This window comes from Hippoglossus hippoglossus, chromosome 7 (genome assembly GCF_009819705.1).
Source record: "Hippoglossus hippoglossus isolate fHipHip1 chromosome 7, fHipHip1.pri, whole genome shotgun sequence".
In the NCBI taxonomy this organism is placed as follows: domain Eukaryota; kingdom Metazoa; phylum Chordata; class Actinopteri; order Pleuronectiformes; family Pleuronectidae; genus Hippoglossus; species Hippoglossus hippoglossus.
In genome coordinates this window covers 19,263,105-19,286,735 of record NC_047157.1, presented here as the reverse complement: position 1 = coordinate 19,286,735, position 23,631 = coordinate 19,263,105, and the positions used below count along the sequence as shown (strand labels likewise).

Sequence of the window (23,631 nt, the reverse complement as noted above, 5' to 3'; positions counted from 1 at the left end):
ATAATCAACCGCTTTTATGTTTTAGCAGAATTTGTTTAACTTTATGATCATTTTGGTCAATCGAAACCTGAATGAAAAATTGGGTTAATTGCAGAAATTGCAAATACATATTTGAAGAAAGGCTTATTTGAATGTCTTGTTTGCTCCAAAGGTTTGTCTTCTTCAAAAGGGCTCAACATACACAACTCATATTTAAAACAAATAAAAACCACATGGTACAGACAGTTGAGTAGGACTATTAAAGAACAAATACATGTGTCTGTTTGTTAGGTAAGGATGGTCATTTCGAATGGAATGAATAGTTTCTTGTTAAACACATTATTCCAGCCCCACATTCAGACATAACCCTGAGTAAAACCAGACTACTTGACTTTACATCTTGTACAGTCCACCACAACTAGTATTAGATTGCTTAAGTTAGCTAGTTAGCTTATTAGAGAAGTGTTTTTATTGAATTTGGTTATTTATGGCAAGCTCACATGGTTTGTTACCTGAAATCACGTTAGATGCCTTTAATGGTGAGTTTCAGAGTTAAGTGTGATTTAACCTATAGAAAAAGTCTTCTGTGCACTGTAAATAACCACCAAACAACTTTGAAATGAGTTTGCGCTAGCATTAATTGGCTATTAGGGTAACTAGCCCAGGCTAACTGTGAATTGGAAGCGTAATTATCATGTTAGCTAAAGTTAGCTTACAGGAGAAGTGTTTTTAGTGAGTTTGGTTATTTATAGCAAACTGACAATAGTTAACTGTTACCTGACATAACGTTAAGGTGCATTTAGTGGTGAGTTTCAAGGATTAAGAGTTACAGCGGTTAATTGGCTGTAGCGGCTAACTAGCCCTGGCTAATTGTGAATGGGAGGTGTGGCTGTCTAGTTAGCTGAAGTTAGCTGCCTGTGAGTTAGCTCCACTTCCTCAAGGTGCCGTGTACCCGCCGCACAAACCCCCGCGGACTGCAGCGTGTCTGTGGGAGGCAGCAGCCGCCTGCGTGTGGGAGGCTCGAGTGGAAAAACTTCATTGAAAGTTGCCTAATCAGTGCGGTGGGTGTCGCCGTTTCAGCCTTACGTCGGAAGCGAGTGGTCCGGCCAGTTTAGTTCACCAGAGGCGATGCTCGGTTCCTGTCGTGTCGCAGCGAGGAGGTGGGGACGCCGCTGCCAAAGTTTAATCTCAGTGAAGTCCACGCAGCAGATGTGCGACAGTTAAATCCGTCCGCTTTGCGTTACCCCGCTGGTTGTGTTTATTGTTTTTTTTTACACGCTTCTGCTGCTGCCGCCGGGTGCTCTTCTGTTCCCCCGATGACTTCCTCTTTCTCGGCCTGGTTTTGGAGCGATAGATTCTGGCTTCCCGAAAATGTTACATGGGCGGACCTGGAACATCCCCCACCTGGTGAGGAGTATCCCCGGGCGGGAGACGTCCTGTACGCCCTGCCTCTGTCTGCCGGGGTGTTTCTCCTGAGGCTGCTGTTCGAGAGGTAAAACACCGCCGGGAGAAATGTCACCGAAGTTTTCTTCTCGCATGTCCGCCGTCTGTATGCAGAGCTCGTGTTGCATCTGTTGATCATAAAGGAGAAAGAGAAAAGACGCTACAACAACATGGACACAGCGGCTCTGAAGTTGACCCCAGCTGGTTCCTTCATGAGGAGAAACACTGATATAGTTTTTATAAACACGATCTTTGATAGATCGGTCACATTTGAAAACTACCTGGACGCTTCAAACAACTGTGCGTGAGAGCACAGGTGAGAGGTTCAGGCTCTATGGGAAAAATGTTGATCATACAGGAAGGTTATTAATTGCAGCTAATCAGTTCTATATGAGGATTTATACTGTCACAGTTTAAATAAACACTCGATCTTTGATAGATCAGTCAAATTTAATACTATCTGGACACTAGAGTCAACAAACTGCGTGTGTGAGAGAGCACAGGTGAGAGGTTCAGGCTCATGTGGACAATGTTGATCACACAGGAAAAAAGAAAAACCCCTATAACAATATGAATATAGTGTTTAATAATATAATATCTAGTGTTTTATCTTTTTTGTTTTATTCTTTTATTCTATTCTAATGGGCATCTACAGGATGGCTTTAGAACAGAATTCCACTGTACCGGTGCAGTGACAATAAAATGATCTTATCTTATCTGAAGATAACACCTCTAATGTTGACCCTTGCAGGTTCCTGTGTGAGCATATGTAGTGTCGTAGTTTTAATAAACACAATCTTTGATAGATCAATCAAATTTAAAACTATCTGGATGCTAGAAAGAACAAACTCTGTGTGAGAGCACAAGTGAGAGGTTCAGTCTCTTTGGGAAACTGTTGAATATAACAAAACTCAAAGGATAACAAGTCAAAGGTTCTTAAGTGCAGTTAATGATTTCTATATGAGGTTATATAATGTCATTTAAATCAACACATGAAGAACAAGCTCTGTGTGAGGTTCAGGCTCTAGTGGAAACTGTTGATCATAAAGAAAAAAGCACTACAAAAAAATATGAATGTTATTCATCGCAGGTAATCATATCTATATGAGGATATATACTTTAAATTGTAAAACTATAGGGACACCAGAAAGAACAATATCTCGGTGGTCTTGTTATGCATCTTCATCTAAAATCCTTCAGTTTGCTATTTTTGACAAATACACAAATGTAGTTGAAATGAAAAAAGGCAAAAATCCCTTTTAAACAAATTGTTGTGGATATTTCAGCTTTTGTCTCCTCGTATAACCTGTTTCGGCCTCTTTTAAGATGAGAATATAATTCTTAGATCATTCCTGGTTTTATCTCAGCCTCTTATTTAACACTGTTCTCATTCCTGCGAGGTGATGATATGAAAATGACCCCTCTGGCTTATGGCGCGTGTTTACCTTCGTCAGCAATTACAGTTTTTTTATAAATAGCTAAAGAGGAAAAGACAGAAGTGACATATAATAATTGCACAGTCAAAATTCTTTGTGTTATTTTATGGAGTTTAAAAAAACGGTCTGTGCTGCAACGGCAACTGAGCCAACACCAGTCGTGTAAAGAGCAGCTTCATTTCAGCAGGAAAATCACCACTGCCGGGGCAGGCCAAGAGCGCAGTGTGTGCCTCTATTCATTCAGCGTGTTTCCATGTTGTGGAAGCTCCTCCAGATAAGTGGGGGGTTGTTAGATTGAGATGTAATAAATGGCTCCGAGTTGGAGCTTGAACACCGGGTAACTCAACCAGATGATCTTGTGACACACATCACTATTTTAGTTGGAGGCAGAACTCCCATCTCCGTCTCCCATACGCTCACATGACAGGTCATCATGCTGTTTAGTCTAGGTGCTACATTCCCCAGGATTCCAGCTTTCTAGCCCTGGCCTGTGTCCCGGCTGTAGCCTCTATTATGCTCGCTTTCCCTCCCATTAAGACACACACACTCACAGATATACTCACACACACGTCAAACATAACTTTGTAGGCCAACTGCAAAAGCTCAACGCATCATGTCTGTTGGCAAATCTTGTTTTGTCGTCCATCTGTTTCTGAAAGTATTAAACTTCTCTCTCTGACTCTCTCCTTCCCCAAATGTCTCTGTCCCCTCCCTGCCCCCACCCTCTCTCTCTTTTCTCCCTTTCCTTTTTTTTTTGCCTCTGTCTGTGTGTATACAGGCTGGTGGCCAAGCCCTGTGCCCACATACTTCAGATTCAGGCGGGAGTGCCTCGGCAAGCTCTGCCCAACGCTGCCCTGGAGAGGCTGTATCTGTCCAAAACGGTACATAAGGCCCACGTTTGTCCTGTAGTCCATTAAATGTTCCTCTGCACACTGCAACACCAGTGTTACTGCTTAGGAGCACACCACCACAGGCATAATGACGTGTTCAGTAAATACCTCTTAGTTGTGAGACAGGAATATCTACTGCTATTGTGGTTTTACAAGTAGAGGCTCCGGAAAGCAAGTCATTTGTAATTTTCATGTGTTGTCCCCCTTAGAGTCCAGACACAAGGCAACTGGAGGGTCTGTCCAAGCAGCTGGACTGGGATGTACGAAAAATACAGCGATGGTTTCGCATCCGCCGGAACCAGGACAGGCCCAGTACGCAGACAAAGTTCTGTGAGAGCATGTAGGTTCTTCCAAAGGTTCCCACTAATCTGCTGAGTCGTACGAATCAAGTTTATGAGTGAACAAACTATTTACGAAAGGTTAATATGTAACTGGTCTGTTTAACCAGTTCGTCTTTTCTTTAATGACAGGTGGAGATTTACATTTTACTTGGGGATTTTTATCTATTCCATTCGTCATTTGTGGGTGGTGAGTTGAGAATTTGCATATTATGTTTTTTTTGTTTTTGTACCATATGACATTATATTGAAAGTTGGACATGTACTAAGCACACTGTATGTGAGACAGGCTTGAAGGAGAGCTTCACAAAGTCAGTCCTAAAACAATTATCAGGTGTCCATATGTATTAGTAGTTTTTTTCCTCCAGTTTATAATTGTCATCAATAGATGGCTTCCTAAAGCACCTACAGTTATTGTTTCCATCCACCTGCATTTATGTGCATTTTTTAAATTGGGGTATTGATCTCAGGGAAAAGTGACTGACCTCCTTGCGGTTGTATACCTCAGCCAACCAGTGCAGTTTCCGTCTACATACCTTTAAGGTCATGGTGACTTTTGACCATGGAAATCTTATCTGTTAATCTTTAAATTCAGGGGACAACTGGTCAAAGGTTGAAGAAGTTCTCTCAAGGCAAACTTGAGATATCATGTTCCATGAGTCTAAGTGATTATTTGTGCCAAATTTGACAGGCTTCTCATGAGGCGTTCTTAAGATAATGCTCTCACGCGGCAACAAATGGGTTTGAAAGGTCACAGTGACGTTGACCTCTGATCTCCACATTCTAATGACTTCTTCCTTGAGTCCAAGTGAATGTTTGTACTAGATGAAACAAAATTTACTATAGGTGCTCCAGATAGATCACGTTCACAAGAACACAAGGTCATCGAGAACCTTTGACAATCAAATAATGATCAGGTCATCATTGAGTCCAAGTGAAAGTTTGTACCAAATTTGAAGAAATTCCCTCAAGGCGTTCTAGAGATATCATGTTCATAAGAATGGGAAGGACCAACAACCCCAAAACATAAAAGCCTCAGGCTACTGGCGGTCACAGGCACAGAGGCAAACAAATCTCAAATCTCATGAAAACATTTCTACCCGTAGCTGAAGTGGAAGTATTGACTTACACCAAAATGCAACAAAGTGCAGTGGAACCAGCATTAGTGAAAAAATCGTGACTTGCAAGCAACGTATTTTGAACTCAAGCTTCTACCGAGCAGAAGAAAAGCAGCTGCAGATGAAAACATCCGATATGTGTGGAGCAAAGAGGAATCTGTTACATTGATAGATGAAACAAACAAACAAACAAACAAGCGCGTTTTTTAAAACCGGTTTTCTTGCCAGTTTTCCACAGTAAGATAAACTTAGCTTAACTTAGCGCTCACTAGTACTAGGTCCTCTTCTTCTGCAATAGTTTAATGGCACACAACTAGAGAAACAGTGCTATCAGCTGTTCATCTGGATGTGCTTTATTCCTTTATGATCGCATAACAGTGGTGGATGGAAACACATTAGTTTGCCTTTTCTTTTCCTGATTTAAAAATTTCAGGTAAACATTTTTGGCCTCTGAAAGTGAAAATCCAAAGTCCTCTTTCTGTGCAAAAACTTTAGCTCAAGCTCAACAAGCTTTCAGCAGACAAAGTTGTTTGTTTTTAAGTTGGTCAATACTGTCTGTTTATCATGTTGAGTTTCATTGAGGGATTGTAACATAGAGGGAATTTTTTGCTTAAAAAAAACTGTTAACTCAGACTGCTGAAGGCTGTCAGTACATCCAGATAAACAGAAAAACATTTTAACAAAAAAACAAGACTGTCATCACTTACACAGGAAGGACATCTGGAATACAGTTCTGTAGAGCCAGAATGAAATTAAGGAATTATAATATCATGTATCATATATTCATATGAGCACCTGATTATTGTTGTGTTTTATATATATATATATATATATATATATATAACTTGTCCTTAAATCCCACATATTTATCTATTTTTTTTCCCAGTCGCCGTGGATGTGGGATACCAGAATATGCTGGCACAAGTTTCCTTTGCAGGTTTGTTTCTTTTTTTAATCAACTCAACAATCATTATAATCAGCTGTCTATACTATCACCAACCAGTTCAACGCCATAATGTTTGCAGGTCAGCACAAATAAATATTTGTTTAAGCTGTTTTTTCTCTTTTTTTTTTCGCTCCCCCTGTAGGCGCTGAGCCCTGGACAGTACACCCACTATGTAGCTGAGCTGGCTTTCTATTGGTCGCTGATGTTTTCCCAGTTCACAGACATAAAACGCAAGGTGAGGCATCATCGGCTAAACACAACTCTATTGTGCTGCCTCACAGGAGCTCGGCTGAATACTTGATGCACCTCCTTTCAGAGCGGTTTCACCAGTTTTTCTCGTTAACTTTGTTTCACTTCCCCTTTTGTAAAATTTCTTTGACAGCGTGTTTACAAACTGTCAGACTAGTTTCTGCTCCCAGCTTTGTGCATGAGAATAGAGCCGTGGTCATGTGCTCTGACAGAACAGGTTAGACAATGAAATGCTGCAGTGCCGTAAAGATACGATACTCCTTACACATGGTTTAACATCGGTGTGTCCTACCAGTATCGACACAATGTATTTCAGTTGTGATAGACAAAGACCAACGAGTGAGGATGATTCTGCAACCAGCTTCGTCTCATTGCTCATTTAGCTGCAGGAGTTTTTATGAGTTTGCACATCTCCAGTGGCTGAATACGTCCCTTTAACATCCTTTTTCCTTTCTGTCATCCCCCTTCACTTCATCGACGACAGGATTTCATGATCATGCTTGTCCACCACATGGCCACCATAATCCTCATCACTTTCTCCTATGCCAACAACATGCTAAGAGCTGGTACTTTGGTCATGTGTGTGCACGATGCATCCGACATCTTCCTTGAGGTAAAGCACTCAGTAAAGGATATTGTCTGTTTCTTAGTTAGTTAGCAGGATCACACAAAACCTACACAACCAATTGCCATTACATTTTGCAGAGGGGTGGGGCATGACGCGAGGAAGAATCTGTTCAAGTTTGATGCGGATCAGGGCGCGGATTCAGGATTTTCTTCTTCCCTCGTTCTTAATCACAGAGAGATGAGGGCGTTTCTCAACATTTTCCTTGGTTTCTCAGAGAATGATTCATGGCCCTTGATGAAACAAATCAGGCATGTTTAGTTTAGGGGGCTTATAACTATGATTGTTTATTTTATTTTGGAAATTCAGATCCAGTTCATTTAAATTTGGTTTCATAAAAGGGAGTGTTGGCACGGGTATGCACTCTACTGAGTGCCATTCTAGTTTTTCTTTTAATTGCTCCATGAAGCAGATTTGAGGGGGTTCTGAGTTGTTTTTACAAAATGTAGGTGAATACAGTTGGGAGCATGTAAATGATATAATTGTGTTGTGAGCTACTTCTGGTACCAGTCTGACAAGATAGCACATCTACAACTAGAAGGGCACTAAGAGAGAGCATGGCTCTGCCAAGCTGACGCCCTATCTTGCAATGTGAAAGAAAGAGAAGAAAATCCTGAATCCGCCCCCTTAATTGAATCAACACTAAAACTTGATGGGTTCTTTCTTTGGCCCACACCCCACCCTTCCACCAAGTCAGTAACAACCAATGAACAAACAGCAATGAAAATATAGCATGAGTGTGAATGTATATATATACGAATACTGTTCTCTGCAACTTGGAGATATTGGTTTGATATTCTATCAGTGTGATTCATTAAAGCCTTCTTTGTTTCCCAAGGCAGCCAAGCTGGCTAACTATGCCAAGTACCAGAGGCTATGTGATGGCCTGTTTGTGATGTTCAGCATAGTTTTCTTCATCACTCGACTTGTCATCTATCCTTTCTGGTGAGACACACACAAGCATAACAAATAACTGGCCTTGTGACAGTTGGTTAGTTTCATAACCTGTTACCACTCCCATTATTCTGTGCAAGCCCAAAAAGAATTAACCCAAAATAAAAAAGATCGATCACTCATTATCCGGTGCCCTTTGAAGGCTACTACTTGAAATTTACAACCAAAAGAATGACTGTTTTTTTGCATAAGAAGTGAATATTACATTTATAAAATAAAACGAAAATACCATCCACAAGTTTTAACTACTTGAGGTGATATTAAGATCCTGAAATAGTTTGCACAGAAAGAAGCTGAGAGAGATTTAAAACTATATATAACTTCATTAAAGTTCTGCTACCAAGATCAAAGTGTCCTACAGGAGGGATGATGTATTTTAAACCATAATAATAATAATAATAATAATAATATATTGAAGGCTCTAGTAACCGTTGTTTGTTTGTTTGTTTGTTTGTTTGTCTGTGTTTGTTGTAGGATTGTTAACAGTGTTCTGTTTGAGAGCTGGGAGATCGGCGGGCCATACCAGGCCTGGTGGCTGTTCAATGGGTTGCTGCTGGTCCTGCAGGCTCTTCACATCATCTGGTTCTACCTCATCGCTCGTATTGCCATCAAAGCCATATTCAAGGGAAAGGTTAGTCTGGGAATCTTATCCTAGCAGGATCATGTTTAGCCATGATGCCTACAAGGTGGCATTGTGGTCTGTCAGTGGCTCCTTTACTTTGGTCCAGACTTAACTGGATTGACAAATAAATCATCGTCCTGAGAGAATGAATAACTGTAGTGACCTGTTTCATCTAGCAGTATCCTCAGGTTGAAACTTTGAGTGCAAATACCCACTACCACACTAAAGCTATTTTCAGGCAAGAACTGCATGAAAGGCAAAGTCCGGAAATCTGCAATCTCACATCGTCATTTTTCAAAGTTGTGGTCGTAGACATTTTAGTTGTATTGTAACTTTCCTCACAAATCCGAATGTCAGTAAAACGGTCACGTTTTATTTTACAGGTGTCAAAAGACGACCGCAGTGACATCGACAGCAGCTCAGAAGAAGAGATTAATTCCAGTTGCATTAAAAGTCCTGCAGGGACCCTGAACATAAAGGGCCGCAGTCACACTGGGAACCTTAATGGAGAAACTCATGACCACTGAGCACCAGGAGGAGGATATTTACTTCCAGTGTGGCTTTCACTCAGGCTCTGTGTGCCGGTGAGGCCCACCCTCCTCACTTGACCAACTTCTTTTTTTTTTTTTTTTTCAAATGGAGAGGACTGGATACAGGGCGACTCCATATGCGGGATCGGATTTGGCACTGTGTCCCTGTGTCAGGTTTACACTGTGTGAGGTTTACTCCTGCTTTGTGCTGACAGAGGCAGACGGAGAAATCTGTGTGGTCTGTCTGCACCTCGCTGTGTGTGTGTGTGTGTGTGTATGTGTGTGTGTTTTCTCAAAGTTAGAAACTGCAGCAAGCGTGTGACACTTGGTTTTATACAGAGATAGATTTCATTTGTGAATTTGGTCAAATATATTTTATAGCTGTAAATCAAAATCACGCAATCGTGTATCTGTCTTAATGAAGCCAAGAAATATCTCTTTAAAATGCCAAAGTTTTCTTAATAAACTATTACTGCATCAAATGAATGTGTTGAAGGACTTCGCTCGACTGTGAAATGACTGCAACAATGTGTAATGTTAACTATTGATTAATGCGTTGTGATTTAATGTGATTATTTTCTCGACTAATCAATTGGGCTACAAAATGTCAGAAAAGCAACCACAACGTCAGAAAATGAAGATATTAACTTTCACATATGACACAGAGGGGGGATGCCTCACAGATTCCTGGTTTGAATTCCGGTTCGACCAGAGTCCTGTGTGTCTCCCTTTGTCTGTGTGGGGTTCCTCCCACTTCCCCCCTCAGTCCAAAGACATGCAGATTAGTAGTATAGATGATGGATGGATGGATAAGATAATATAAGACACAGACAAGCAACAGATTCTCACCCCCAGTTCTTCAGCTGTAATAATATCATCAATCAGCATTACAATATGTGACCCTGTAGCAGCGTGTGGAGAATAGATGGAATAGTCCGCCTTCTTCAGTATCTTATTTTATCGCACTCATCCAACATTTCGAAAACGTCCTCTGAAAAGTCGTTGTACTTCAGGCTGAAAGAGTCAGAAAACAAAAGCAGTTGTTAGATTCTTGTTTAAAGATGTTTTTCTGGGCTTAAAAACTGTATTTAACTGGCTGGCAGTAGTTACTTCTTGTGGTTATGTCTTGTTTTGTCTGCATTTGTTTGTTTGTGTTTGTGGTAGAAGGGTCAGGGAAGAATCCATTAAATTTTGGTGTTGGTTCGGATCAGGAGGAGGATCCAGGATTTTTTTTTATCAATATAACATTGTGAGATTGGGCGTTAAACATTTCCATTGATTTCTATGAATAATTCATGGATCTTGATCACATGTTTATGGAACTGATATTTATGAGTGTTTGCAATTTGCTGCGGATTCAAATAAAAATCCAGTGAATTTAAATGTGGTTTCATTAGGGGACTGTTGGGCCTTGGCAGAGCTACACGCTCTCTTCTAGTTTCTAATTAAGCTGAAGAGAATCAGACTTACTTCATCTCCTGCATGTTGCAGCTGTCCTGCATGACTTGGACGAGGGCCGGGACGGACGCATCAGTCAAGGAGTTGTTTCTCAGCTCCAGGCTCTTCAGAGTCTTACTGGCTCTTACAGCAGCACACAGGTCTTCAACACAGGCGTCCGTCAAATCTGTCATTTCAACACTGTGACAGAGGAGGAGGATTCTCATGCAGTGCACACTGCAATGTGGTGTTCAAAATGATATAAGGAGTGTCTGTGAACTTACTCCAGTTCCTCCAGCAGACAGGCTGGATGTGCAACAGCATCCCAAAGATGTTTAACCCCTTGATCTCCGACTTTATTTAAACCCACAATCAGGGACTTGAGTCGAGAAGTTCCACTTCTCAGCAATGAGCCCAGTTCCTTAAAGACCTGCTGCGTTAACTCGCAGCGTGTCAACCTGCAGGGTGGAGCACATAGTACGAATGTTATCTGGATTTCACCAGATATTTGTGACAGGTGGTTCTTTAATTTGTGGTACTGAAAAATCAAGAGTGTGACTCTACCCCAGTTTCTCCACTGGACATCCAGGACAACTCAGGGCTTGGCAGAGCAGCAGCGCCCCCTCATGGCCCAAATCATTCACTGACAGATCCAGCTCTAACAGAGAGCAGTGCTCTGACATCAAGGTCTCCATCAAATGAGGACAGCACGCACCGGTCAGCTCAGTATCAAACAGACTGGACAGAGAAATGAAAGATTTATTCAAAGTCACAGAGGGGAGGTAAATTAATGAACTCATCCCAGAAGGTCAGGGTCTCACTCTCTGTTTAACGGAGAAAACTAGTGGCTGATCAGTAGATTTGGCGATCAAAGGGAAGGTAACAATGGCCTCATAAAACATGTTTTAGGCCTCTTGAACATGATATCTCAAAGCTGCCTGAACCTCTCCTAATTTTGACCAGTTTTCACTTGGACTCGAAGATGAACTGATTTGATTTCAGAGGGTCATGGTGAACTCACGGTGAGGAATGCAGACTGAAACTGCACTGGTTAGCGAGGCGTACAATCAACAGGCAGTGATGCAAAACATCCGAAGCACAGACTCACTTGAGGCTCTGAAGTTTACAATGTGGGTGTTGCAGCGACTTGCACAGAGCCTCCACTCCACCGTCACCGATTGTGTTCGATGTCAGGTCCACTTTTCTCAGCTCGGATTTTCCAGAGCACAAAGCTGCCGATAAAGCCTCCATGGATACTGCAGTCAACTCGCAGCTTCGTAGCCTTTTAATAAACAACAATAAAGTTGTTTCTCAGATCAATGGTTCGGACATAAATAGACGGTGCTGACAAAATATTACAATTTGAATATAATTCAACACTTTCAAAGTACTTACTGGAGCTGCTGCAGTTTGCATTGAGGACTTTGCAGCGCTTTGCACAGTTTCATGAAGCCCAGGTCACCGATCTGATTAAACATCATCTCTAACACACGCAGCTGAGAGGAGCCTGAGGTCAGCGCACACATCAGATCTTCACAGCCCGCCTCAGTCAGTCTGCATACCAGAAGTCTGGGCAAAACAAGAAGGAAAATATCAAGAGTGTATTCATTTGACGAACAGATTTTTGGCCGTTGAGAAATCTTTGTTATTAGAGAAGCTTACTTTAAACCTTACTTTAAAGTGTGCAGTTTGCAGTCTCGGAGTCCCGCACAGAGCACTTTCAACTTTTCATCTCCGAGGCTGGTGTGAGCGAGATCCAGCTCCTCGGTGCGTCCTCTGCTGAGAGCTGACGCCAGATGAGAGACGGCCCCGGTACTCAAGGTGCTGTATGACAACCTGAGGGACCGAAGAGCCTCATGTTACATATGATGACATGTGAACTAAATGATGCCAGAATATATGAGTTTTTACCATGACTTACTGTATCTTATGTGATAAGCTCATAGCTGGAGCCAGGACTTCTGCCTTCTCATCTGTCAAATCCCTTGTCCTGTACAGATTCAACAGCTTCATCTCACCGAGACACGACCAGACGTAGTTCAGGGCGACACAGTCCTGGAGGCTCAGGTCGCCATAGCTGATGCCTGTCCGTGCTGATGGGGAGATGATCTCTTTCACCAAACTCTGATTTTGAGCTTGATGAAGTAGATGGAAGCATCGATGGTGCCTGTCGTTGTAACATCCCTTCAGTGTTTCCTCTGAGCTGCTTTTAAACCAACTCTTAAAATCCGAGATACGATCCGAGTTAAACTCCCCCAGCAGGATCACCAGGGGTCTGCGCTGAACCGGCTCCGACAGCCCTGACAAGAAGAGATCTAGAAACTTTGCGTGACCTTTGTGCTTCTCCCACATCTTCTCCATGCCCTCAGACACAGACATGTCCAAAAAGAAAGACACGGCCAAGAGGAACTCCTGCATCAGCTGGGAGGTGAAAGAGAAAACACATGCATCTGACTCCAGGTCACCATCTACGTTCAAGAAAGCACCAACAGAGCTGAGTAATTTCTGAAAACCAAAGGAGTGGAGTTCCTCTTTGGTGCAGCTTGAATTCTGACTGACGGAGCAATGTGAGGCCATGACACCGAGGGCCTGCACCAGCTCTCTGTTGCAGGCCTCCTTCAGCGAGAGCGCCTGCATCAGGTGAACCAGGATATCTACATACAGCTGAGTCAATGTGTCAGGAAGTTTTGCTCCAGCATCCATCAGAGTTTTGTAAATAGAACAAACTGTCCAACAGAATCTAGGGGAAGTGCAGAAATCATAAAAACCCAGCGTCCGCTCCATGTGCAGCAGTGCTTTGTTAGCTGCAGCCGGGTCACTGAAGAACCCGTTGAAGTAAGTCTCTCTTTGGGGCTTTAAAAACCCAGAAACCTCCACCCTGGTGCCGTTCAGAAACTCCAGCCATCCCGTCGTCCTGGTCGCCACCACAAAGGCGGCTCCTCTCAGCAGTGATCCATGAAGCAGACTGGATATCATGCAGGACACTGACACTGCCTGGCTGAGGTCAGAGCAGAGGGTGTGGACGGAGGGGTCCAGGGAAAGTTTGTATTGATCCAGATCATCGAAAACAAACAGCACATCCTCAGGCTTCTGCAGAACGAGCTGCATGGACTCAGAGGGAACGGGACTGTGATGGTGTTGCAGTAAAGTCTCCAACGACAGCTCGTCTTTAAGAGACCTGATCTCCCTCAGCCCGAAGTATAAAACATATGTAAAGTTCTGAAGGTGTTCTCCTTTGGCCCAGTCCACAACCAGCTTCTCCAGAGCAGTGGTTTTACCGGATCCTTCTCCACCCACCAGGACCACGGTCTGGACTTCACCAGACAGAGCGGTGCGGATGGCGTGATCGAGGGAGGGCAGCTGGTTCTCCACCTCTCTGTCTGTCAGCTGGTTCTCCACCTCTCTGTCTGTCAGCTGGTTCTCCACCTCTCTGTCTGTCAGCTGGGATACATACCTACTGCTGCTCATCACACTGACGGGCTGCTCTCCTCCAAGAAGGGACGGAGTTCTTCTCTGCTTCAGGACATGAGTCAGCACAGCATCTTTGTCCATCGTGTCACTACGGAGAAACGAGAAAACATATGATATGATATGATAGATAGACAGACAGATAGATAGATAGATAAATAGACAGACAGACAGACAGACAGACAGACAGATAGATAGATAGATAGATAGAGGAAGCAAAACAGACATATGGACAGAGTGAGACAGACAGAGTGACAGAGAGAGAGAGACAAACGGGCGGACAGACCGTCAGACAGACAGAAAAACACAGACAGGCTGAGAGATAGCGCAAGAGAGAGAGAGAGAGAGAGAGAGAGAGAGAGAGAGAGAGAGAGAGAGACAGACAGACAGACAGACAGACAGACAGACAGGCAGAGAGAGAGAGCGCGCGCGAGAGAGAGAGAGAGAGAGAGAGAGAGAGAGAGAGAGAGAGAGAGAGAGAGTAAGACAGACAGAAACAGACAGACTGACAAAAAGAGAGAGAGACAGAACAAGTGACTGTGGGTGAGACAGACAACATGTCCGCAGGTAGATTATTAATAACGAGTAATAAACTTCCCTGTTTCTGAAGCTGTTCCGCCTCGTGTCTTAAAACACAGATACGATGCTCACGTGGTAATTTGTTTTAACAGTGAAGTTAAAAGTAAAGTTACCTTGAACGAAGCGTCGCTGGAAAACGATGGAAACGAGTTTTAACACAGACGGTTTATAAAGAGTTTTTAAATGGTGGAGATATGATGATCAGCAGCTTCCCGAACATTAAACCACGACTGACTCCCAACAGGAAGTAAAGTGTGGTTAACATCCGCAGGAGCCTGGTCCCAACCCTTTATAAACAGTCCATGGTCCAACAACACGGACATTAGAGTCAACACAGGGACTGTCCTCCTTATCGCAGCAGTTTGATCAATAAAGTTATAGCAGAAAAAAACTGTGGCAAACGCCCCCGGTGCATCTATTCATTTTTTACTCTTTAAAAAAACTTTATTCAACATTGAATAGCTTACAAACGTCTCAAAGTCACACTATGATTATAAATAATAATAATAATCATAATATGCAAATAATGAATAGAATAAAAATGTATGAATAAAGGTAGGCAGTGAATAAAAAGTTGTTTTTATCATATTAGTACATTTTGGTCCTACACATCTGCCATAGTAATAATCACATAATCAGTTTATGATCGTATTATATTCTTTGAAAATGATGATGTTACTTCACTTGAGTAGATGAGTAAATTGTTTTGCTCCACTACATTTATCTGACAGCTTTATTTACATAATATGATCCAGATTAGTAATAAGAAGAAGATATAATTACAATTAACCCCACACCCACCATGCTTATTCATGAAGATAATAATAATAATAATAATAATAATAATAATAATAATAATAATAATAATAATAATAATAATAAATATAAATATAAATATAAATATAAATATAAATATAAAACAATACCAATACCTCTAAACTACCAAGGACAAAAAGATAAAAGGACACGATCGTAGAGCTGAACACATCTTTATTTCAAACACAACATGTGACATCAAACATGACGAGGAACAGACAGATTTGGCTCATATGTGCAGTGGAATTATTGCAGGTTAAAAAGGAGGTTATTGTAAAGGGGGAGTTATGTTGCCACGGTGATTCAGCAGGTTAATACTCTGCGTTTTCTGTAGCATATAATTTGTCATGGGTCTCCACTGTCTTGATGAGGAGGGGACTTGACCTTCGCCGCTGCTGGCTGTAAACCTGGGAGGCTGGACAAAGCAAATACAAACAGGACATGAGGTCATTCTGATCTGATTATTGGTGATAATGGAGTGAGCTGCAGCTGTAAAGCACAGTACTTACATTGGCCCGGCACTTCTTGGATTTTGACAATAGAATCCTGTCCAAGTCTGTTAGTGACAGAGGAAGAAATACACTGTGAGCTAAAGTCTTTCAAAGGTCAAGTTCACCAATTTAACACAACAATAATTAACAATTATTTATTAATTTATTTCTGTAGCACCATCTAAACAAGGTTACAAAGTGCTTTCCAAAATACATGGAAGTAAAACAGGACAGAATGAAACAAGTCAAAAGATGAAATAAAATTTTAAAAAGCATTAAAAGGTTTTCCAATCAAACATGTTTTAAGCAATGATTTCAAAGACAGTTCAAGTGCTGGCAAGTCTAATCTCCTCAGACAAAGAATTCCAAAGCCTCTGGGACCTTGCTGGCAAAATCCTTGGAAGATCGTAGATTAAAGCTTGGAGCAAAGGAAGTTATTATCGCTGTAATATAACAGGGAGCCAGACCATGCTAAGCTTTTCTTTTCTTTTCTTTATCAGACCAATTTGAAGTTTGAAAATGAAAACCATGTACAGGAGTGGAGAGCTGAGCCAAACACATCCTTTTGAGACTCTTTTCCAGAAACACCTGCATTAGACTGTGATCGGAGATCTACCCGAGCCACTCACCTTTCCTCCTCTCCCTCCAGCAGCTTCCTGTAGGTGGAGATCTCTATGTCCAGGCCCAGCTTGACATTCATGAGCTCCTGGTAATCTCTCAGCTGGCGAGCCATGTCATGTTTGGCCCTCTGCAGAGCCAGCTCCAGGTCCTTGATGCGAGCCTTGGCATCCAGCACGGCCTCCTCCCCGCGATGCTCTGCCTCAGAGACCTGGCCATCCAGACTGACACACTGAAAAATAATGTGCAGGGAGGTGTAAGTCTGTCAATCATTCATTTCAAAACAGATGACAGGGAATTCTTTCAAAGACCATTCCACTGTGTCATGTACCTTTGTTAATGTGGATTGTGACACCTAGACCAAAACATTTAGAGGCTGCCAGAAAGCCAGATACGATTTCACAATATAAAGAGTAATGTTAAGTATGTAGTCAGCATGCCAGACAGACAAATTACAACAGAACAACTGTAATAATAGATCCTGTGTGTGTCATACTTTTTTGAGTCATTTGTTTCTGCCATCCTACTACAGGCAGTTTTTACCTCCACCAAGGAGATTATGTTTTCATCCCTGTCCGTTTGTTTGTTTGTTTCTAAGCAAGAATATGCAAAAGCCATGGGACAGACTGAAAGGATGGGGTATTGGTCAGGGACACACCCAATACATTTAGGTGCGAATGCAGGAGTTTTTTTTTTTCACACTTTCAATGGGGAGTTTTTCCAACATTTTCACATTTTTCCCGAGGATAATTAGTTGATCTTGATAACAAAAAAAATCTGCCATATTTAGGGAACTGATATCTTTTTTTTTTAATTTGCATCGAGCAATTAACTTAGTTTTTCTTAAAGTGTGTGATTTGTTGAAAATTCTGCTTTTGCTCCATGTCATAGTTCTTATTATCAGAATGATGCCGAGTGTGGCTGAACGCATCAAGAAAACATTTACAACATTGATCAGAAGAAATTGTTTTTAACATGTGGGTGTTTTTTCAGCTGCCTTTGACTTTCATTATTTCACTCACCTGTGCCTTCACATTCTGGATCTCATTCTGCAGGCGGCTGATCATTCGGTTGAGTCCAGATATTTCTCCTTTGCTGCTATGCATTTCACTGCTATACTTTTCCGACTCGGCAGTCATCTGGTCAAACTGGTACCAAACAGGAAGAAAGGTGTTAGTCCAGTAATTATCAGGTTTGACAAGAGAGTCCCTTGTGTAGTAGATTAATGAGCTTGACCTAAATAATGACCCCCCTCATTTATTTAAACTTTTCAAGAGAAACCTGTTTTGCCACAAAATTGCATGACATTAACAGTGGTGTATAATTGTTCTGGGGTCATATGCTTTAGTACTTCACCTTGTTCTTGTACCAGCTTTCAGCCTCCTCACGACTGCGGGCGGCCATGTCCTCGTACTGAGCCTTAACATCAGCCACGATCTGATCCATGTTCAGGCCGCGGGAGTTGTCCATCTGCACCACCACAGAGGTCGTCCTCAGGCTCTCCTGCAGCTCACTCAGCTCCTTTTATCAAACAACAGACACGGCAGCAATGAGGAGACATACTCCAGAGTACAACACGTGTAGTTTACATGTTTTCCTTTTTGAATACTGTATGACATTTTGAAAGGATTTTCAATGAATGGTTGTGTACCGTATCATACAGCGCCCTGAGGAAGTTGTGTTCATCCTGGTTAGAAGACAACCTGTCGCTCAGATCCACCTGAGACAGATAACCTGAATCCACATCCTGCAGGCAGTCAGTGAAAAACATACAACCTCTGCTTTAGTATATGACTTTATGAAAGACACAGCTACATTTCATGCATAGAGAGATTAATGAATCTTTGAATATTCATCAGCATTAAACATGCACACATCAATCATAGCCACCATGATTGCATACTCTACCTTTTTGATCATGACAAACTCGTTCTCAGCATCATTCCTCCTGTTGATTTCTTCCTCGTAGCTGAAACACGCCACAGGTCATATCTCACCAGCACATCTTCACACTTCGTGTTTACTGACTCAACAACAAGTGCTTCTTTCCTACCTCGTCTTATAGTCGTCAACATTTTTGTGCATGACAATGTTCTCCATGTCAAGCCTTAGTTTTTCATTGCTGATGCCCCCCAGCTGTCTCTCCAGGGAGCTGATGTAGGACTTCAGCATGGGCTCGATGTTGGAGGAGGCGGTCGTCTGTTTCTGCAGCAGCTGCCACTTGGTTTCCAGCATTTTGTTCTGCTGCTCAAGGAATCTCACCTGTGACACGGGGAGTAAGGACCCACAACATAAAACTGGCCCTCAAATACTTTAGGGCAACACAAACAAAAATCTCACTGTGGTTATTTATCTGCAAACCTGATTCTCACCTTGTCAATGAATGAGACGAAGCGGTTGTTGAGGGTCTTGATCTGATCCTTCTCCTGGGTGCGGACAACCTGGATGGTGGGGTCGATTTCCAGGTTCAGTGGGGCGAGCAGGCTCTTGTTGACAGTCACAGCTGTGATCGGGGCCCTCTGCTCGGTGCCGGTGCTCATCTTGTGGTATGAGTAGGATCCCATGGACAAGCTGCTGAAGCCCTTGGAGTGCAATCCTGGGCGGCTGGTGGGGTTTCTCCTCAGACTCATGGTGGTGCTTCTCTGGAGATCTCTCTGATGGGGAAGATGAAGATGTCGGGCAGTGGTCGAGCTCGGTTGTGTATCTCTTATCTCTTGGGTTTTACTTTATAGGCAGGGATAGGTGTGGCTTGATAGGGAAGTTATGTGGCTCCCCCAATGTGGTTCAACCTGTCGGACACATACCTGTTCTCCCACCTACCCCTCTCTGAAGGATGCTTTGTTTGTGCTCTCATGCTGGATTCCAGGCCTTCTCCGTGACATAAGTTACAACATTAGAAAGAAAAACTCTTCATTTGATTATATCAACAAGAGCCAAAAATCATTACTGTTAATTAATTGAATATTTATATTGGCCTAATGTCCAAATGAGATTTCAGTTTGGTCTACAGTGGTGCTGGATGAGATGTAAAGGAAGCAGGAAAAACAGGAAGTTTGAGATGATTTAAACTGCAGGAGGGTCACAGGTCCTTCCTGAAAACTAAGCCCACAAAAGATGCTTCACCTAAACAACAAGGATACACATCATTTCCAACAAAATGTGTTCAAACGTCATAAAATCATATATAATATAAGAATACTTTGTGTTTTGTGAAATGTTGTAGATTAGAATTTTTTTCGGATGATATTACAACAATTAAGATCATAAGAGAAAAGTAGACTGATTCATATTGTTGCTTTAGATGTAATTCCATGTTAAGTGCAATGTCAAGAGCCACTGTTGGTTACAGCCGGCTGTCAACAATAAAACTGGTCCGTCCTCTCTTTGCTTTCTTTGGAAACTGTCTCTCTCCCCTTTTCAGACCGTTTACGCAATCATCTCCTTCCTTTAAAATAACAGCTACACATGAATACATTTCTCATACGGTCCATTCTGGAGTTGGTGTGCCACTGACGCATAGCATCAATACATTATCGGAGGTGGGTAAAAAGTACATTTATGTAAAGCGATAATTAATAATGTAAATGTTTTATCTTTGACTCTATTTTAAATGTCTGAGTTTTTTTTCGTGTCAGGCATGAAGATAGCTTCATTCAACGTGCAGAGGTTTGGACTGGCAAAGGTCTCCGATGCAGATGTGCTGTCGACTCTGGTTAAGGTAAAACGTGTTTTCATTGGTTGTGGCATAGTAAATTGTGAGGAGGCTGATTTCCGCAGTGATTTATTGGGCAATTAAACAGAGCACAATTTCGGATGCGTAATAATTACAAGGGTTTAGTTTTGGGAGGCAGCCAAAGAGCTTTAATGAGGCAGTGTGACAAACAAAGCACAAAGTAAATTTATTAGCTGTTATTGGTGTGACAGGGTGTGCTACAGAAAACCCCCCAAATCTCTGTTTCCTCATGATTTCATATTTAAGACTGAAAGGTGTAACTTGCTTCCTCGTAACTTCAGACTTCTACTTACCTCTGGCACTGTTTGTTTTAGATTGTGTCTCGATATGACATCATCCTCATTCTGGAGGTTGTGGACGTGAGCGGAGATTCTGTCAAACTGTTACTGAACGAACTGAACAGGTGAGTTGATTTTTTATTTATCTTTTTTAATCTCTGAATGAAGCAAACACGGTTGATGTTGGTGTTTACTGTGTGTGTTGTATGCTTATCTCACGTCAGGGTCAACACAAGCCATCACTACTCCCTGCAGCTCAGCACCCGCCTGGGAAGGACCCGATACAAGGAACAATTTTTGTTTCTCTTCAGGTGAGTTCAAATCTTTTTACCTGACGATAAGACTCCCTAAGTGTAACCATTTGCACTAAAACACATCTTCTCCCACTGGAAGGGATGATGTGGTCAACTTGATTGACTGCTACCAATATGAAGACAACCAGGTCAACGACATTGATGCCTTTGCCAGGGAGCCGTACATTCTCCACTTCAAACCACACAACACAGGTCAGTTTAACAGGGAGTCGCTCTATCAGTGTTTAAGGGTTGAGTTGCTGTAGACAGATTGCTGCTGTGACGTCTGCGGTATGTCTGAGTCATGTTTGTGTTTGTGATGGGATCCAGTTTGACATGAGAATAAAAGCCAGCAGCAAGTTGATCAAGTTTAGACAGTCATGATGGGACATGTCGGTGGAGACAAACATTTGTCCTTTGTGTTTGTCTCAGTGCTGGAGGACATAGTGCTGATCCCGGTCCACACCACACCCTGGGACTCGGAGAAAGAGCTGGATGAGCTGTACGAGGTCGTCCTGGTGGTTAAAGACAAGTGGAAAACTGATGTGAGTTACGACGGCCCGCTGCAGTATCGGTCATCCTCTTAGTAGGCGGTTCGATCCCAGTCTTCCCCATTCCGCATGCTGAAATTGCCCCTTCGCATAGAGAAAGTACTGCACATGAATGCAAATGCAAATATAGACCATTGAACACTTACTGTTATTGATTTCCTTTAGAACATAATGATCCTGGGGGACTTCAATGCAGATGGTGCGTATGTCACACGTAAAAAAATGAAGGAGATCCGCATTCGCAGTGACAAGAACTTCCACTGGCTGATTGGGGATGACGTTGACACCACTGCAAATATGTCAAATGATCACACCTACGACAGGCAGGTGGACATTGTAAAGCTTTTAAGAAAAGATGTTTGATTTAAAGAGTAGTGCAATATTTATCTCTGAATGGAAGAAAAATGTATGTACGGTGTATTGTCAGAATGACTTACATTATATACATATTTCTCTAACAGGATTGTTGTGTATGGTGAAGACATGCTGGCTGCTATTGTGCCGAATTCAGCCAAGCCGTTCAATTTCCACACAGAGTTTGATATGACAGAGGAAATGGTAAGTTTATGTTTTCATGCACCTCTATTACTTTCCTGTTTCTTGGTGATATCACTAATTACGAATATGTATCATCCTCAGGCTCTGAGAGTGAGCGATCACTACCCTGTTGAGGTAGATCTACAAATCGCTGTACCTCTCTGGATGACTGACCACAGTTGTGACATAGTCGATACCCAGAATGCATCTGTCAACAAAACCGTCATAGGTAACGAGCAACACTGTAATTTACTCATTCTGACATTCTTTCCCCTGCAGACATGGAGCGAAGTGAGACGAGAGTTGAAATACATGTATTTGACACCTTGGGGGTAGTAATCTTTTTTTTTTACAATAGGACCTACAGGTTGTTTGTGTTCTATCTTTCCTTATTATCTAGAATTCTCATTAAAAGGCAAAAAATATTTATGAAGTTATCATACTAATGTACTTTGACCAGACCTGACTGTCCCCTTTGACACCACATTTAAATTCACCAGATATAATTTCAGTCGACTGATGCATGATGATGAAAGATTCTCTGCTCCACTTCAGTCACTTTTTCTATTATATTTCAGTTTGTTCTATTTCTGAGCATTTCAAACCTACACACTAAAGCACTAATTTGTCAACATTATGGAATGAACTGTGCGCTTATAAGAAAAGAAAAGAGGTGAATCATGTGTGCGTCAGTGTTTATTTTCCTTTAGATTCCTGTTTTAATCTTTGTTGAATGGAGAGTACACTTATTTAAGTAGGGAATTATGTCCAATGACATTGTTGTGTCTGTGAAATCATGAGCTGTGTGTTTTTGTGTGTGTTTTTCTCCTCGCAGAGACGTTGCAGGTCGACGTGCTGAGACTACAGAAGGAAAACCTCCTGCTGTCACGAAAGAAACTTCAACTTCAGATCTCCATATTAAAACAGAAACTTTCCAAAATGGAATTAGAGGAATGAATAATAGCTCTGAAACGCTTCGAGTTACGTGTTTTACGTGTTTTACATTTTGAAATAAATAAATAATGTTTTGTTACACATATTTTTGCCTTGAGGTAAATTACTGTTTTGAAACTGGTCTGGTTTTTATACAACACATTTTCTGGTCATCTGGCATTGGGTCATTTTGTGTGATCCCTTTGTGTGTCTGGGTAATTTTTCATCTTGGTTTTTTTTGAGAAGGAAGTGAAGTTTTTAACGACAAACAGCATGGTCCGAATTATCAATAAAGTACACAGTAGCTTGTGAGATGCAAGATGAACCTTTGTTACGCGAGTGGGTAAACTAAGATCTGGATCATTCATGTTCTGATGCACTCAGACCTGTGTGATAACATGGCATGACACACAAATATTATGGCATATTGGGAACAACTTTAAAAACTTTATGGTTAGTGTTAGAATCTCCAGCCAGACCATTCACAGTCTTCCTGCAAGAACATTCATAAATAAAAAATGCAACACAGAAATACAAAAAATGCGCAGACAAGTTTTGTAATGATCAATGTAATAGAGGCTGAAACATCATTCAGAAGAAGTTATGAAAGAGTGTATTGTGGCTATTCTGTGCAAGCACTGAATGTCGAAACATGCTGGTGATTTTGAAAAAACACCCTTAGGCGTAGAGTGACAGGTCAAGACAAGAGCAGCAAAAGGAACTGAAGCTGTCTAACGAGGAGCTGGCTGATGGGCCTGAAAAGCCAC

General features: G+C 41.9%; 4 protein-coding genes and 1 long non-coding RNA gene across 8 annotated transcripts; 3 read left to right on the top strand and 2 right to left on the bottom strand.

Moving 5' to 3' along the window:
- Positions 1 to 897: 897 nt before the first annotated feature.
- On the top strand, positions 898 to 9,888 carry LOC117765323 (ceramide synthase 5-like). The gene is made up of 10 exons (XM_034591779.1): positions 898 to 1,471; positions 3,637 to 3,739; positions 3,958 to 4,088; positions 4,219 to 4,276; positions 6,091 to 6,141; positions 6,293 to 6,385; positions 6,884 to 7,012; positions 7,863 to 7,969; positions 8,453 to 8,609; positions 8,984 to 9,888. Exons 1-10 carry the CDS (start codon positions 1,296 to 1,298, stop codon positions 9,125 to 9,127), a joined length of 1,149 nt encoding a protein of 382 aa, XP_034447670.1. The 5' UTR covers positions 898 to 1,295; the 3' UTR covers positions 9,128 to 9,888.
- Positions 9,889 to 9,972: 84 nt separating this feature from the next.
- Positions 9,973 to 14,949, bottom strand: si:ch73-233m11.2 (NACHT, LRR and PYD domains-containing protein 12). Of its 2 annotated transcripts, XM_034591772.1 has the most exons (10): positions 14,728 to 14,949; positions 13,994 to 14,126; positions 12,489 to 13,939; positions 12,242 to 12,403; positions 11,963 to 12,136; positions 11,676 to 11,849; positions 11,132 to 11,305; positions 10,852 to 11,025; positions 10,601 to 10,768; positions 9,973 to 10,144 (listed from the first exon to the last, which is right to left on the bottom strand). In XM_034591772.1, the coding sequence occupies exons 2-10, from the start codon at positions 14,117 to 14,119 to the stop codon at positions 10,075 to 10,077; spliced, it is 2,673 nt and encodes an 890-aa protein (XP_034447663.1). In that variant the 5' UTR covers positions 14,120 to 14,126; positions 14,728 to 14,949; the 3' UTR covers positions 9,973 to 10,074. The 2 variants fall into 2 exon arrangements, with proteins under 2 accessions (XP_034447663.1, XP_034447662.1); XM_034591771.1 differs by having other exon boundaries at positions 12,489 to 14,126.
- A 638-nt stretch (positions 14,950 to 15,587) lies between these two features.
- Positions 15,588 to 19,265, bottom strand: LOC117765321 (keratin, type II cytoskeletal 8-like). Of its 2 annotated transcripts, XM_034591774.1 has the most exons (9): positions 18,912 to 19,260; positions 18,593 to 18,801; positions 18,448 to 18,508; positions 18,191 to 18,286; positions 17,896 to 18,060; positions 17,562 to 17,687; positions 16,551 to 16,771; positions 15,940 to 15,986; positions 15,588 to 15,845 (listed from the first exon to the last, which is right to left on the bottom strand). In XM_034591774.1, the coding sequence occupies exons 1-9, from the start codon at positions 19,167 to 19,169 to the stop codon at positions 15,742 to 15,744; spliced, it is 1,287 nt and encodes a 428-aa protein (XP_034447665.1). In that variant the 5' UTR covers positions 19,170 to 19,260; the 3' UTR covers positions 15,588 to 15,741. The 2 variants fall into 2 exon arrangements, 1 of the variants encoding a protein (XP_034447665.1); XR_004614555.1 differs by lacking the exons at positions 15,588 to 15,845; positions 15,940 to 15,986 and adding an exon at positions 16,261 to 16,400 and having other exon boundaries at positions 16,470 to 16,771; positions 18,912 to 19,265.
- Positions 16,799 to 17,281, top strand: LOC117765329. The gene is made up of 3 exons (XR_004614556.1): positions 16,799 to 17,074; positions 17,154 to 17,210; positions 17,255 to 17,281. It is a non-coding gene; the product is annotated as an uncharacterized LOC117765329 (long non-coding RNA).
- A 682-nt stretch (positions 19,266 to 19,947) lies between the features above and the next one.
- On the top strand, positions 19,948 to 22,970 carry LOC117765325 (deoxyribonuclease-1-like). Of its 2 annotated transcripts, none has more exons than XM_034591782.1 (10): positions 19,948 to 20,078; positions 20,175 to 20,257; positions 20,587 to 20,675; positions 20,775 to 20,861; positions 20,944 to 21,056; positions 21,276 to 21,388; positions 21,560 to 21,717; positions 21,856 to 21,952; positions 22,034 to 22,160; positions 22,767 to 22,970. In XM_034591782.1, the coding sequence occupies exons 2-10, from the start codon at positions 20,177 to 20,179 to the stop codon at positions 22,886 to 22,888; spliced, it is 987 nt and encodes a 328-aa protein (XP_034447673.1). In that variant the 5' UTR covers positions 19,948 to 20,078; positions 20,175 to 20,176; the 3' UTR covers positions 22,889 to 22,970. The 2 variants fall into 2 exon arrangements, with proteins under 2 accessions (XP_034447673.1, XP_034447674.1); XM_034591783.1 differs by having other exon boundaries at positions 19,968 to 20,078; positions 20,157 to 20,257.
- Positions 22,971 to 23,631: the final 661 nt, after the last annotated feature.

Excerpts from the sequence above, each read along its gene's own strand:
- LOC117765323 (XM_034591779.1), top strand. The coding sequence starts at position 1,296 with ATGACTTCCTCTTTCTCGGCCTGGTTTTGGAGCGATAGATTCTGGCTT. Across the intron at positions 3,740-3,957 it reads GGCTGTATCTGTCCAAAACG|AGTCCAGACACAAGGCAACT; the intron begins GTACATAAGGCC and ends TGTCCCCCTTAG. Across the intron at positions 7,013-7,862 it reads CATCCGACATCTTCCTTGAG|GCAGCCAAGCTGGCTAACTA; the intron begins GTAAAGCACTCA and ends TTGTTTCCCAAG.
- LOC117765321 (XM_034591774.1), bottom strand. The coding sequence starts at position 19,169 with ATGAGTCTGAGGAGAAACCCCACCAGCCGCCCAGGATTGCACTCCAAG. Across the intron at positions 17,688-17,895 it reads AAAGCTGGTACAAGAACAAG|TTTGACCAGATGACTGCCGA; the intron begins GTGAAGTACTAA and ends GTTTGGTACCAG. Across the intron at positions 15,846-15,939 it reads CCAAGAAGTGCCGGGCCAAT|CCTCCCAGGTTTACAGCCAG; the intron begins GTAAGTACTGTG and ends TGCTTTGTCCAG.
- si:ch73-233m11.2 (XM_034591771.1), bottom strand. The coding sequence starts at position 14,119 with ATGGACAAAGATGCTGTGCTGACTCATGTCCTGAAGCAGAGAAGAACT. Across the intron at positions 12,137-12,241 it reads TGCAAACTGCACACTTTAAA|ACTTCTGGTATGCAGACTGA; the intron begins GTAAGGTTTAAA and ends TGTTTTGCCCAG. Across the intron at positions 10,145-10,600 it reads TGCAACATGCAGGAGATGAA|CCTGAAGTACAACGACTTTT; the intron begins GTAAGTCTGATT and ends TGACTCTTTCAG.
- LOC117765325 (XM_034591782.1), top strand. The coding sequence starts at position 20,177 with ATGAAGATAGCTTCATTCAACGTGCAGAGGTTTGGACTGGCAAAGGTC. Across the intron at positions 21,718-21,855 it reads AATGATCACACCTACGACAG|GATTGTTGTGTATGGTGAAG; the intron begins GCAGGTGGACAT and ends TTTCTCTAACAG. Across the intron at positions 22,161-22,766 it reads TGTCAACAAAACCGTCATAG|AGACGTTGCAGGTCGACGTG; the intron begins GTAACGAGCAAC and ends TTCTCCTCGCAG.